Genomic DNA, 13,818 nt, shown 5'->3' with positions numbered 1-13,818 from the left:
ACTTAAGACAGTATTCACATATCCAAAGCTTAGATTGCTTCCCATACTCATCAGGATATGGACTAAAGTACCAAGTATCTATCTCATAACGACCAATCTGAATTCTGTCAATGTATTTTACCTTTGTTATTGCTTCATGTTCTTTCTCCAATGCGGCAGTTGTTGGATCCATTTCAGCATATGTCTAAATATTGAGATACATCAAATGTATGTTACATTTTATTTGGTGTAGGCAAGTAATACAAGCTAAAAGCACTGCAGTATATTTACAAGTCCATTTAATCTCACCTCATAATGGGACAAAAAAGAAATTATCAATAATGTACACAGTTTTAATTAATATTTCACGTACAGAGCTGCTACCTTTTGAATGTGGTTAATTTCATCATGACGTCTCTTCTGATTCCGAGTGATTTTTCTATCAGTCTGATCTGACAGCAAGTCTGATGAATTCTTTTCATTGTTCTTCCACTGCTGGTCTGACATATGGAAGCGAGAGCTCATGATCCTGCAATGTTTTTAAGGAATGTCAAAGTGTAAAATCAAGCACTTAAATATATAAAAGCTACCGTAAACAAAAAGGTCTACTAATATCAAATATAGGTCTTAATTTGAGAAAGAAAGGTATTAAACTTTTATGAGGCACACAATGTGATATAGAAGTGAATCATGGACTGCAGAAAAAACAGAAAAGACAAGACTAGAATTGTTTGAGGTGTGGTGCTGCAGAAGGATGCTGAAAACTAAGTGGACTTATAAGATAAAAAATGAAGTTCTCCACACAATCAACAAGGAAAGAATTTGTGGAAAACACTGACTAAAAGAATGCAAAACATATTGGAACTTAAGCTCCAATCGTGACACTTTGAATATTATGTCTGTTTTGGGCCTAGATACTAGTGACATGGAAGAAGGGCAACAGGTAGTTTGGCCTTACCAAGATTCCTTTGGTCATGTACAGACATTCTGATTTGTACGATTAGAGAAGAGGACATATAGGTGAAATGAAGAAGAATCCAAAACTGAGCAATATACCAAATGGTCACAGGTAACAGAAACTGGCAATAACGAGAAACAGATAATATTAAGAAACTTGAAAAGTTACAATGAATCTGTGAGAGACAAAGTCTTTGTTGTTGTTGCCTTCAGTCCAAACGCTGGTTTGATGCAGGTCTCCATGCTACTGTGTCCTATACCAGCCTCTTCATCTCCAAGTAATTACTGCAACCTACATCCTTCTGAATCTGCATACTGTAATCATCCCTTGATCTCCGACTATGATTTTTAACCCTCTCCAATACTAAATTGGTTATCCCTTGATGTCTTAAAATGTGTCCTACCGACCGATCCCTTCTTCTAGTCAGGTTGGGCCAAAATTTCTTTTTTTCCAAATTCTATTCAGTACCTCCCCATTAGTTACGTGATCTCCCCATCTAATCTTCAGCATCATTCTTCTGTAGCACCACATTTCAAAAAGCATCTATTCTCTTCCTGTCTAAACTATTTATCACCCATGTTTCACTTCCATACATGGATACGCTTCATAATGGGTGAGGAAACAGGAGGCTGAGGGGGAGGGGGAAGGATAGCAGGGTAGGGGTGGGGGATGGCGAAGTGCTGCTGGGGAGCATGCAGAGGAGGAGGTGGAGAGAAAGTAGGGCAGACAGGTGCAGTCAGGAGGTTAGATGGTGGGCGGGGGAGAGCAGGGTAGTAGGTAGGGGGAGGAAAAAAAAAAACTGGGTAGGTTGGTGGATACAGGGGTGTGTAGTGCTGGAATGGGAGGAGGGAAGGAGATAGATGGGTTTATGGCAAGGAGACTTCCAACCTGTGCGATTCAGAAAACCTGGTGTTGGCGGGAAGGAGCCAGACAGCACTAGCTATGAAGCAATCACTGAAATGAAGAATGCCGTGTTGGGCGGCATGCTCAGCAACAGGGTGGTCCAGTTGTTTCTTGACCACAGTTTGTCGGTGGCCATTCATGTCTACAGACATCTTGCTGGACGTCATGCCCATATAGAATGCAGCAGAGTGGTTGCAGATTAGCTTGCAGATCACACAGCTCGTTTCACAGGTAGACCTGCCTTTGATGGGATAGGTGGTGATTGTGACCAGACTGGAGTATGCGGTGGTGGGAGGATGCGTGGGACAGGTCTGGCATCTACGCCTATGAGCCATGAGGTAAGGGGTTGTGATCAGGGATTGTGTAGGGATGGATGAGTATATTGTGTAGGTTCGGTAGATAGTGGAATTACCACTGTGGGACAGGTGGGAAGGGCATTTCTCAGTTCAGGACACAATGAGAGGTAGTCGAAACTCTGGCGGGGAATGTAATTCAGTTGCTCTAGTCCTGGGCGGTACTGAGTTGTGAGGGTATGCTCCTCTGTGGCTGGATGGTGAGACTTTGTACACTGAGAGCAGCTGTTTAGCATTTCTATAACATGATAAACGTCTCTATTGTATTGATTCTTCTCAGCTCTACAGTTGGCTATTGTTTTTGTCTATGTTCATTTGCACTTCGAAGCTGAAGGCAGCCAAAAGTTTTGCCAGGTGTCAGGAAGTTTTTTTAATTGAGCCAACTGTTGGAGTGTCTTAGTAGTAAAGAATACATCTATTAAAACTTCATGCATGATTTGCAATTTTTTCATGCATCTCAGTGTTTATGACATCATAATTGTCTTTTTCACTATGTGTGATAGCATGATATAATTTTACAGTTGCACTTAGCGGCAAATAGAGTTAGTCGTACAGAAGTAATAAATTTACACACACACACACACACACACACACACACACACACACACACACACACACACAAAGAGACATTTCTATAACAAGTATGGATTCCAAAATACTGTTCATCGTGTACCTTGTCCTCAATGGTGAGTGTTCATCAGAGACAAGGGTATCATCAAAAGTGCCCTTGGGGAAGTGTTATATGGCTGCTCTTATTCGTCTTATATACATAAATGATATGATGGACAGAGTGAGCAGTAATTTGTGGCTATTTGCTGATGATGCTTTGGTGTCATCATTGAATAACTTTGGGTGGATACGAGATGGCTTAGACAAATTTTCTAGTTGGTGAGATGGTTGGCAGCTCACTCTAAATGTAGAAAAATGTTAAGTTAATGCTGATGAGTAGGAAAAATGATTCCATAATGTTTGAGTACAGCATGTGTATTATGCTGATTGACAGAGCCACTCAGATTAAATATCTATGCTTAATAATGCAAAGCGATATGAAACTGAGTGAAAATATAAGAAGGATAGTAGTGAAGACCAAATGATGAACTTCAGTTTATTGGGAGAATTTATGAGTGTGTGGTTGATCTGTAAAGGAGACCACATATAGCGTGACCTAGTTTTGAATACTATTCAAGTGTTGGATCCCCACCAGGTTAGTTTAACAGAAGACATCGAAACAATTCAGAAGTGCGTTGCTAAGTTTGTTACCAGTAGAACTGATCAACATGCGAGTATTACGGAGATGCTTCGTGAATTCAAATGGGAATCCCTGGAGGGAATATGATGTTCTTTTCACAGAATACTATTAACAAAATTTACAGAAATGGCACTTGAAGCTGACTGCAAATCGATTCTACTTCCGCAAACTTACATTTCACATAAGGACTATGGCGACTCCCTCTGTCACCTACACCTGTAGCAGCAGACGATGGGCTCCGCAGACTGGAAACCAGCCTCCAGCACCCTTGTTAGTAAACACAGCACCCTTGTTAGTCAATTCTGTTGGAGGATGAGCTTAGACGACCATGCTTTCTGGATGCCACGCACACTAAACCACCACTCAAGCAGCCTCTTGTTCCACGCTGACGAGGCAACACCTTCCAGCCGTGCCCTCAGCAGCCTGCCTGTGCAACATCATGTGACTCGCATTGTCATCTGCCGCATTTCGCAAACAGCAGAATTCTTACCCTGCATTCAGGGTCAGCATTCTGTTGCGATTTGTTTAACAAGAGGTGTGTTGCTGCATTTTTCCGCACCGCCTTCTCAATCTGTGTTCCCTCGAGGTGCTTCTATTGCCTACACGTGTACAAATTCTGATGCCGAACAACCGGTTTGTTCTCCTGGTATCAGCATTGTAATACTGTGTCCAGTGTAATGCAAATAGTGCAGCGAAGTGCGTTGCAAGCTGAGAGTATCAGGTGGGTTACTTACTATCCCATCCCCAATCATTTTGGCACCCCTTTTGCCGCCAAGTGCGCTACTGTAGCAGGTTTTCTCATACCGCCAGATGACGCCGAATAAAGGCTGTAAGCCATTCATGGCCCACCCTGTCCAAAGACACCAACCAGAGCAAGGGCCATCCTTGATTAAGGGGTATTAACTTGTTGATTTTACTGTAGTTGTTAGCTTTTAGGAACAATATCTCAGAACCAGCACGCCTCATTATTCATTGTCATCTTCCTTAATTACTGCACTCCTTAGGTATGTATGCCCCTTAGGAGTATGGAAGGGAACCTTAATTGTTCCTTCTACATCTACACAGATACTCCGCAAGCCACCATATGGTGCATAGCTGGAGGGTACACTGTAGTACTACTAGTCATTTCCTTTCCTGTTCCACTCAGAAATAGAGCCAGGGGAAAACAACTGTTTATATGCCTCCGTATGAGCCCCAATTCTTCACATCTTATCTTCGTGGTCCTCACATGCAACATATGAATTGTTTGGCAGTCAGCTTCTCTAAATTTTATCAATAGTGTTCCTTGAAAAGAATGTTACCTGCCCTCCAGGGATTCCCATTTAAGTTCTCTGTAACACTTACGTATTGTTCAAACCAACTAGTAACAAATCTAGCAGCCTACCTCTGAATCGCTTCGGTGCCATCCATTAACCCAACTTGGTATGGATCCGAAACACTTTGAGCATTATTCATGAATAGGTCACAACAGCATCCAATATGCAGTCTCCTTTACAGGTGAACCACTATTTCCAAAAATTCTCCCAATCAACTGAAGTCGACTATTTGCCTTCCCTACCACAGTTATCACATGCTCATTCCATTTCATATCGCTTTGCAGTGTTAAACCCAGATATTTAAACAACTTGGCTGTGTCAAGCAGGACACTAGTAATACTGTATCTGAACATTACAGGTTTGTTCTTCCTACTCATCTGCATTAAATTACATTTTTTATTTGTGGCTGTCTGTCAACACGGCCCACAATGAATCTAAAGACATCCCAATCTAAACTTGGTGGCTTAAAGTGCCTCCAACTAGTGTTGCGTGATCTGGATATTTACGCACTACTGGCCATAGACTTCTTTGAATGAGTCTAGAACAGTCACGGAGGAATCGGGTGGCCAGTAAAAACATCCAATTGACTTGGTTTCACCTACAACTGTTCTATGCAACCAGATAACTTCACTATCACATTTAAGTTCTATCTTAATAGAGATAATATTTTTGTTAGCTGCAATGGACACTCCCCCTCCTATGGCCTCTAATCTGTCTTTCTGATAAACGTTCCACGACTCGCTAAATATCTCCAAGTTTTCCACCTCAGATTTCATCTAATTCTCGGTCCCAACAATAATTTGAGTGGGGCATAATCTGTATCAGTTCACAGGTTACCTTCATAGTTTCGGATGTTATTGAATTTAGCATACGTTAAAATTCAAGAGTAAGTAAGAAACATGTATTTTTTGGTTTCCTCCAAATAAATTCCTGCCCCAAAGGCCTCCAGAGATGACACTGCAAACACCATTCTGAAGATGCGAATTTTGGAAAAATGTTTAAAATGCTGTATCTCTGTAACAGTTCTAGATATTTTGTTAAGAGTTTATTTTTATATGAAAGAAAATTGTTTTATGATTACAATGGTATCCTCCATTTGGACATATCAATCAATGCAAATCGAGGAGAGCTTCGATTTTTAAGTTGGACAGATTTTACTTTAAAATATCATTTTTTTAACTTTCGAGGGTAATGTATGCAGGATTTTTTTTTTTTTAAATGCCAATTCAGAAAAATTAGATTTTTTCTGTTGATTAGTACCATCATGTAGTCTATTCTCTGTAACGGAGAGCTCCCATCTTTAAGTTGGACAGGTTTTATTTTAAAATATCATTTTTTTATCTTTCAAGGGTAGTGTATGTCTTCACTGAAGTTGTTGCTCACTAATTTCTTTGTTACAATGTTTATTTCTATTATCTTTGTTGCAATTATTTCTTATCACTTTTTGTTGCAGTTATTTCTTTTCACTTTCATTGTTGCTGACATTTCTTGCACTTTGTTCTAGTTTCTTGTCAGTTTATTTGTCATGTTTGTTTACTGCAGATTTCTGTATTGTAGTTGTTCAGTGCTAATTTGTTTCTGAAGGAGCTCCTAAGAAATCTGAGACCATCGAGTGAGTTCTATGTTTTCATGAGGAATTTGCCAGTTGACACAGTTGCAGTGTGTTTTGTGAGGAGGACTGTTTGAAATGTCTTTTGTCTGGGGTCACAATAGACTCTAGTGTGCTGACTATTTGCATGTGCATAAAACAGTGATAAAAAAAACTAAACTTTGTTCATGTTAGGAATTAGAGTTCTAATTTGAAGACTCTGTTTTGAAGTGAAGATGTTTCCAGTGAATGACTTTTTGTTTTCTAAATGTTTTGACAGAATAACAACAATGATAATATCTGAACAAGGTGAATCCTCCCATGGAGCAGATGATGCAGATTTTGCATCAATAGAGGAAGAATTAAATACCATGAATCAACTTCAGAGTTAGTCCTGTTAAGAAACCATGGCCAGTGAAGTCAAGCCATAAGTTCTGTGCATCAAGAATGAGCAGAGAAATTACTAAAGCTGTGGATGAATACACTACAGCAAAACTGACTACATTCTTCAAACTAGAAATTCCATCTTCAGAAGAAAATGAACCAAAGCACTCTTGCACCTCTTGCCAGGAATTTTTCACAATGATCAATTCAGTTGTTGAATATTGTGCATCCTACAGTGAAAATGTACAAGTTTAAACTATTATTCCAGAGACATTTTCAAAGAAAACGATTTTAAACCACATTCCATCAGTATCAAAGTACATGGTAGACAAATCAAGAAATGTTAGGTCTGTAAAAGGAGTCTTTGGAAGACCAGATCCCTATTATGGTCATCCTGCAGAAGCAGCCCAACTTCAAATAGTGCAGTCATTTTATCTGGAAGATAAATTGAACTGTTCCCGTCAGACTGCCAACAAAAAAGACACCATATCCGTAACAGTTAAAGGTCAAAAAGTTATGAAAGTGATGAGGTACACGACTCGCAGTGTTAAAGAAACTTCTGCAGTTTATAGGAGCAACTGCACAACTTCACATAATGGAAGATCAAAATTTTATGCACTATGACCTAAGTGAGTAGTTCCACACTCACCTAGAGATGTCTGTTTATGTGTGTACTGCGCGCATTTTGAACTTTATGTAGTAACTTTGAAGAACTTACTGGAGCATGTGACACGACACCTTGGTTGGTCGTGTGAAGTCAGTAGTAGATTGTGTTGTAAAGTGAGAGACTTGTTTGTTTTTAGAATGTGGTGACTGCCCTGGAAAGGGAGGACCGTCTCTACAGACACTTGGCCTGGAAGACGTAGCAGATAACTCTGCAGAAATTACATATGTGACATGGGAGGAAAATAAAGTAATTAAGAAAACTGTTGCCTTTGACAGTTTCAATGATGAACATGGCAAATTGGTAGTGGTAGCAGTAACACACAAGCATCTGAAGAAATTGCAACAACAACACATTGCAGAAGTGAAAGGGTGTGTACAGGCTGAAGAACTACGTTGTGTGAAGCTTCACTGTGATTCTGCTGAGAACTGGTCTGTAATTCTACCACAAAAAGTATGAAGGTATCATTGGAGTAATAACCAGGTTTCAATTTTTACATGAGTGACATATTTTCAAGAGAAGACCACAAGTGTTGCAGTTATAAGTGATGACACAGGACATGACTCAGCAATGCTTTGCTAGCAATGCGCAAAATTCTTCAACGCCAAACAATGGGAGAGAAGATCATCATTATTTCTGATGGTGCTCCTAGTCATTTTAAAAATCGTTACCAGCTCTTTGAACTGAGTAAGTTGCTTGTGCCAAATGGGTGGGTATACAGTGCTACTGATCATAGGAAGGGGCCTTGTGATGGTGTAGAAGGTCTTCTGGAGCACCATACCACAAAACAGAATATTTCCAGACCAAATACAGCTGCAATTCAGAATGCTGAGGATTTTACGAAGGTCATGAAATTTTACATATCCACAGCCCACATTCTTTTGTCCAAAGAGAAAATTGAAGAATTCTGTGAACAGAAAAAAGAAGAATGGTCCAGACAAATTACTCCTGTGAAAGGAATTCAGGAGACACATTTTTGGACTCAAAAGCAATGGGCAAACTCATATTGTACGCACCTTAAAGAGCAAGAAAGAATAAATTTCGTTTGTTTGGGCAACATCTCAGAAACAGCAGGATAATAGATCAGAACATGTTCTATCATACGCAGTCTATTATTTGGATCTTATTGACCATTATCAAAGAAAGCAGCAGTGTAAGTAACAGCAAATAGCAGTCTCTTGCCATTGTTTCGCTAATGAGACGATTCCTCTTTTTTTTTTTTTAATTGTAAACGGCGGTAGCGCGCACAAAAGCAAGCCATGCTGCGAGCTCGCGACAGGCCATAAACACGCACTATTAGAATGCGACAAACAATGCATGACACAGTACAGTAAAGCATTTTCAGCTTAGAGTGACGTAAACACCTATAACAAAGAAAACAGCACTTATCAGATGAAAGCAAAGTAAGCAATCGATTCAAACCAGACGAAGCACGTGAAAAAGGAAGGGTACCCGTATAAATACGGATGGAGCACCTGATGCATAGCAATGGCTATCTGGTAAAGCTTAACTGCTAAGCTTACGACTCGAACCGAACCAAACTACTGTAGCTGTATCGTCATTCATTCGACGTAAATTGTGTCTCATATTACAACGGACCAATTTTGTTTCGATTTGGAGGTGCGGCCTATAACTTTTCTCTCCCCTTGAATTTCAAGTCTCTAATTTCAGGCGCAGCTTAGATTCGGGATTTTTTTTTCCCCTTTATTTCGAGTCTCATTTTTCAGGTGCGGCTTAGATTCGAGTAAATACGGTAGTCCTTCATTTTAACGTAGGCTAAATTTAATAACATCTGAGACTATGAAGGCATGATTTTTTTCCTAGGATGCCTGAATTGATATGGGCTATGCTCGGCGAGGGCTTTCCTGAAGGACAGTAAATTCGGGAACTTTGTTACGAGTATTTCAACAGATTACTGAAAGAATTTTGAAATTCGAAGTGTCTTTACTCTGAATGCTGTTTGACTTCCCTTGGTGCGTGTGGACTGGTGAGTGTTCATCAGGGCGCCTCAAACGAACCCCTAGCTAAAAATCCATCATATGCACTATCCAAGTACTCTGCTACACGAGTAGTTATTTCCATTGTGTAGCGCATGCCTCACCTATCAAGGGAGTCCTACAAACCCTCAAACAATAATGCAGGTTTAAAATATGCAGCCAAGGCTGCCAAAGAGCCGATGAAGCCTTTGGCTACGACTCTCCATTCGGCTCCAAACAAAAGGCCCAAATCAACATTGGGAACAATGTTGCAAATTGCAAGCTTTGTTTGCATCCCGTGTATGAGGCCAGCAGTCTTCACCACCTCCACCAGCCATCTGTATGAACTGAGGATGGCTTCAGAACACATGCGACAGGAGTCGTCGGTGCTGATGTGAGCCACAACTTGCAGACGACTGCACCCAGCGTGCTCGATAGCCACAGGGCTCCATAATGCGCCTAACACTGGAGCTCTCAATAACTAGTAAACCCCTGCCCCCGTGCCTGCTCAGACCCTGATGAAGGAGCAGCCACCTGTCCATTCACAGGGTGAGTGGGCGAGGCCAGGTGCCAGTTTCCACATTGGCCCTCCGCCTCGAGTGGTGTTGACGCATTAACACCCACCATTCGCCCTTCTGTGATAGTGGATCCACAGCATCGAGCGTACTAAGAGGTGCCTCGGAAGCAAGAGTCCATAGGCAAACCAAGTGACACTAGAGGTGTCCCACACGACCACCAAGACAAGATAAGAGAAATTAGGACTAGTGGTATTAGCAAGTGGAACAAGAAAGGAAATGGCTAATAGTGGTACAAGGTACCCGCCATAATGCTCCCATACAGTGTCTTGTGGCGTATGTACGTATGCAGATTTCACGTGGGGCAACAAATTTTCAAGCATAAATGTAAATATTACTTATAAAAATAAATGTAACAATGGGTTTTGTCCAGTATGGCTCCCAGAAAAGTGACAAGAAATAATTGTAACTGTGGTGAGTTCTCTGTACTCAAAGGATCAATGCTTTCAAAAGGTTGTAACTTAACCTACAGTTGATATATCAAACTATCTACATTTTACACAACAGTTCTCATCTGTAATTTGCTTGATATCAGACCGTTCTTCCTTTCAATATGTCAACACTGATGGGAATTTAAACTTGTAAAGGATATTACGTCACATTCATTGCTGGAATATAACCTTCAATTGCAGGAAGTCAACCTGCTGTTTCTATACAGCACACGCTCAAGCAAAAACCAAAAACATGTCTAAATAATTTTCAGTTGATTCCTTCACCTACAAATTCAATTTGTTACTGTTGTAGCCTTGCCTGCAGAATTAAAATTATTTACATTCTGACCTCAAAGACTAGCATTACTCTTAAGAACTACAGATGCCTTATGAGCAAAAGTTAATTCTGCACACAAAAGTTCTGTTTATAAATCCTTGTGACAGTGTAGCATCTGCAATGCTTTTGTCTAAACAAGTCCACAAAATGTTTCACTTTGCAACGTGAACTTGCAGTGCTTTAACGTCAGCTGCTCATGGTGAACATAGTGAGCATTTTACTTATTTGTTTATTTCTTTGTTGGCCTTATGAAGCAACTGTGCATTAACAGAAGATTCATTTAAAGGATAAATGTCTCTCAGAGTGTACAAGTATGGCACCTAAATATTTCTGGAGCTGTCAGTGGTAACAATCACATTTTTTATTACTTGAATAAAAACTAAAATGAAGTGTGCACAGAAGCATAAATATCAGCTATGTAATTTACAGTATACTGTAGTTTTCTATCCAGTACTCTTCAGGCAGCTGCATTATCTTGAATGCATACCAGCAGAACACTGGTTTTGGTTCAAGACAGCATCATTATAAGTAGAAACAACTACTTTCAATTTTCAATCAGTACCTGCTCTGAAACAACATACCTGTCTCGCTGTACCCACTCGTCAAGCCTCCTGTTATATCCTTCATAATGAACATAATACTCGTAATGACCATCTTGGTCATTGTATCGTGTCTGGATGATTTCTGCAGGATCTGAAAATTACATGCAACTTATTAAGCTTTTAATATTTTCCATATAATACATCTACATTGCATCAAAATAGGTGAGTTCATTAAAAAAAAATCACAAGTTGACAGAATGGCTGGTCAGCATTTACTTAAAAAACCAGAGCTACTAGTTCCTTCCTTAGACAGGGGAGAGGGACAGGCTGGGAAAGTTAGTAAGGAGGGGCAAGCTACTCATATCAAAGGTAGAGAATTACTCATCTTGTAACAGGTGGGTCTCTCTTGACCTGGTGTCTGTGTAACCTGCTTGTTCATTGTAATCTCATTAATTTATTCTCCTGGAGGAGAGAGCTAATATAGTTGTTTATGTTTTTATGTTTGTCTATTGGCAGTACTTGGTATTTTGCATCCTGAAGGTAAATAGTAGCAAGCCATTCTGTCTCTCTGCAATTTTAGTTTCATCTTACACAGAATGTATCGCAATTAATGGCATAAATACCTGAAAGTACACAATACTAGAAACAAAAAAAGTCTCAGCAAACATAGATCATCAAACGAACAGTTTTTAAGATAATCATGACTTTGTAGTTACCAGCCACTACTGATGTGATTCTTTGTAAGGACACGTGCTGGTCCACAGCATGGGTATGGTTTTTGTGTAGATTTTAATGACATGGGGTTGTAAACAGAATGGACATGACAGTACAGTACAAAGTCAGAGTGCCACTCATGTCAGTTGTCTGCAGAACATCAGTTGTGTTGTATGAGTGTTGGTGGTAACATGGAACATTACAGTAATGAAGAGTATGTGGACACGCATTTCACATATGCTGGGGCTAACGACAACACATGGGAGGCTGCACACTTGCACCAAGAGGCATACCCTGTCTGAATGCACCTTGAAAGTCAAATTTTTACAAGGGTGCATCAGTGCCTCTGAGGAACTGGGAGTTTTGCAAATTCTGGGGGAGTGGGTAGGCCTGCATAAATTATGCCTGTGCTTGTAGATATGGTGCTGGAAACAGACGAACACTCGCCACGAATCTCGGCACGGAGACTTGCCACAAAAATTCCAGGAATGAGCCACAGTAGTGTTTGGGAAATAATGCATTACAATGCAACGTACCGACACCACCTCCAATGCGTTCAGTGTTTTATTAATGTGGACTTTGGTCCTAGACTTATGTGCTGTCAGCGGATGCAACAACAAGCTCTAGGCAACCTTATGTTTGACAACTTTTATTTACAGATGATGCAGGGTTCACTTGTGATGGTGTGTTTAATTACCACAATTCTCCATTACGAGTCATCTAGGCTAAAACCCACATGCTGTGCATGAGTCTCAACATCTGTGACACTTTTCACTGAAAGTGTGGCTAGAGATACTAGGTATCATCTTATTTGACTTAGCATGTTATCAGACAAACTCAACAGATGAAATTACTCTTGGTTTCCACAGCTTCATCTTGCAGCATTGCTTGAAGATGTTCCCTTAAAGCAACGCCAGAGGATGTGCTACTTGCATGATGAATCACCAGCACATTTTGGTGCTACCACGGGATGACATTTAATGCACTGATATGGCCAACAATAGGCTGAGCAAGAGTGACCTGTAACATGGCCTTCAAGATCATCTGAGATGTAGCCCACAGATTTCCGTGTTTGGGGCCACCTTAAGATGCAGTGCATGCCACTTCAGTTAACACAGTTGATGTATTGGATCAGCAAGTTGTCAAAATTCATCTACAATTTCAATATCATACAGGCATGTTTGAAAGGATTTGAAATCCAGTGTGGCAATGGATTAGGGCATACATCCAGATACGAGGAAAACATTTTGAGTGCCTCCTTCAACTACATGTACAGTCATGTAACTGCTGTCATATTCATTCAAAACATTTTCACTTCTGCTAAAGTATCTATAATAACTTTTCTTAATGTTGTAGAGCATTGTTACCTTTTCTTAACTGGGATGATGTTCACACATAACCTAGTGGCTGGTATCATGTAATCTACACTGTGCGTATTTATGCCATTAATTATGATACACATTGTATACGGATTGTTGTGTACTGGCACAGTTGCCCATGCACCCATTACTATTACAGTTTAGCTAGTTGTGTGGAATGTTATACACTTTTCATTAAGCTTTAGCCATAATGGTGATATACAAGGCATGTTCAAAAAGTTTTGCACAGTCATATCTATTCTTTTTTATTTTTTGCAGGAGGAGAAAGAAATTTTTTGTGAACATACTTGGAACATTTAGCTACATGTTGGTATATAAAAATATTTTCTTTTATTTACAAGTGAGCCATAATGGACTGTGAAGGAGATGTCAGATTACGACAATGGTCGGTGATGGAGTTCCTCTTCAAGACCGTTGATGACTCTGCCACATTGATTCACAGGAAGTTGCTCCCTGTTTATGGGAGGACA

At 40.1% G+C, this 13,818-nt stretch overlaps 1 protein-coding gene across 1 annotated transcript in view; it reads right to left on the bottom strand.

Moving 5' to 3' along the window:
* Positions 1-13,818, bottom strand: part of LOC126272616 (histone acetyltransferase KAT8) — a 73,427-nt gene that overhangs the window by 27,595 nt on the left and 32,014 nt on the right. The window contains exons 2-4 of the mRNA XM_049975574.1: positions 11,295-11,406; positions 364-508; positions 1-184 (exon numbers count right to left, since the gene is read on the bottom strand). The exon at positions 1-184 is cut by the window's left edge and continues 35 nt beyond it. Coding sequence (XP_049831531.1) covers positions 1-184; positions 364-508; positions 11,295-11,406 — 441 coding nt within the window. The remainder of the gene's footprint in view (positions 185-363; positions 509-11,294; positions 11,407-13,818) is intronic.

This window comes from Schistocerca gregaria, chromosome 1, assembly GCF_023897955.1.
Source record: "Schistocerca gregaria isolate iqSchGreg1 chromosome 1, iqSchGreg1.2, whole genome shotgun sequence".
In the NCBI taxonomy this organism is placed as follows: Eukaryota; Metazoa; Arthropoda; class Insecta; order Orthoptera; family Acrididae; genus Schistocerca; species Schistocerca gregaria.
Note: the sequence above shows the minus strand (reverse complement) of the source record. Positions and strands in the feature narration are given on the sequence as shown.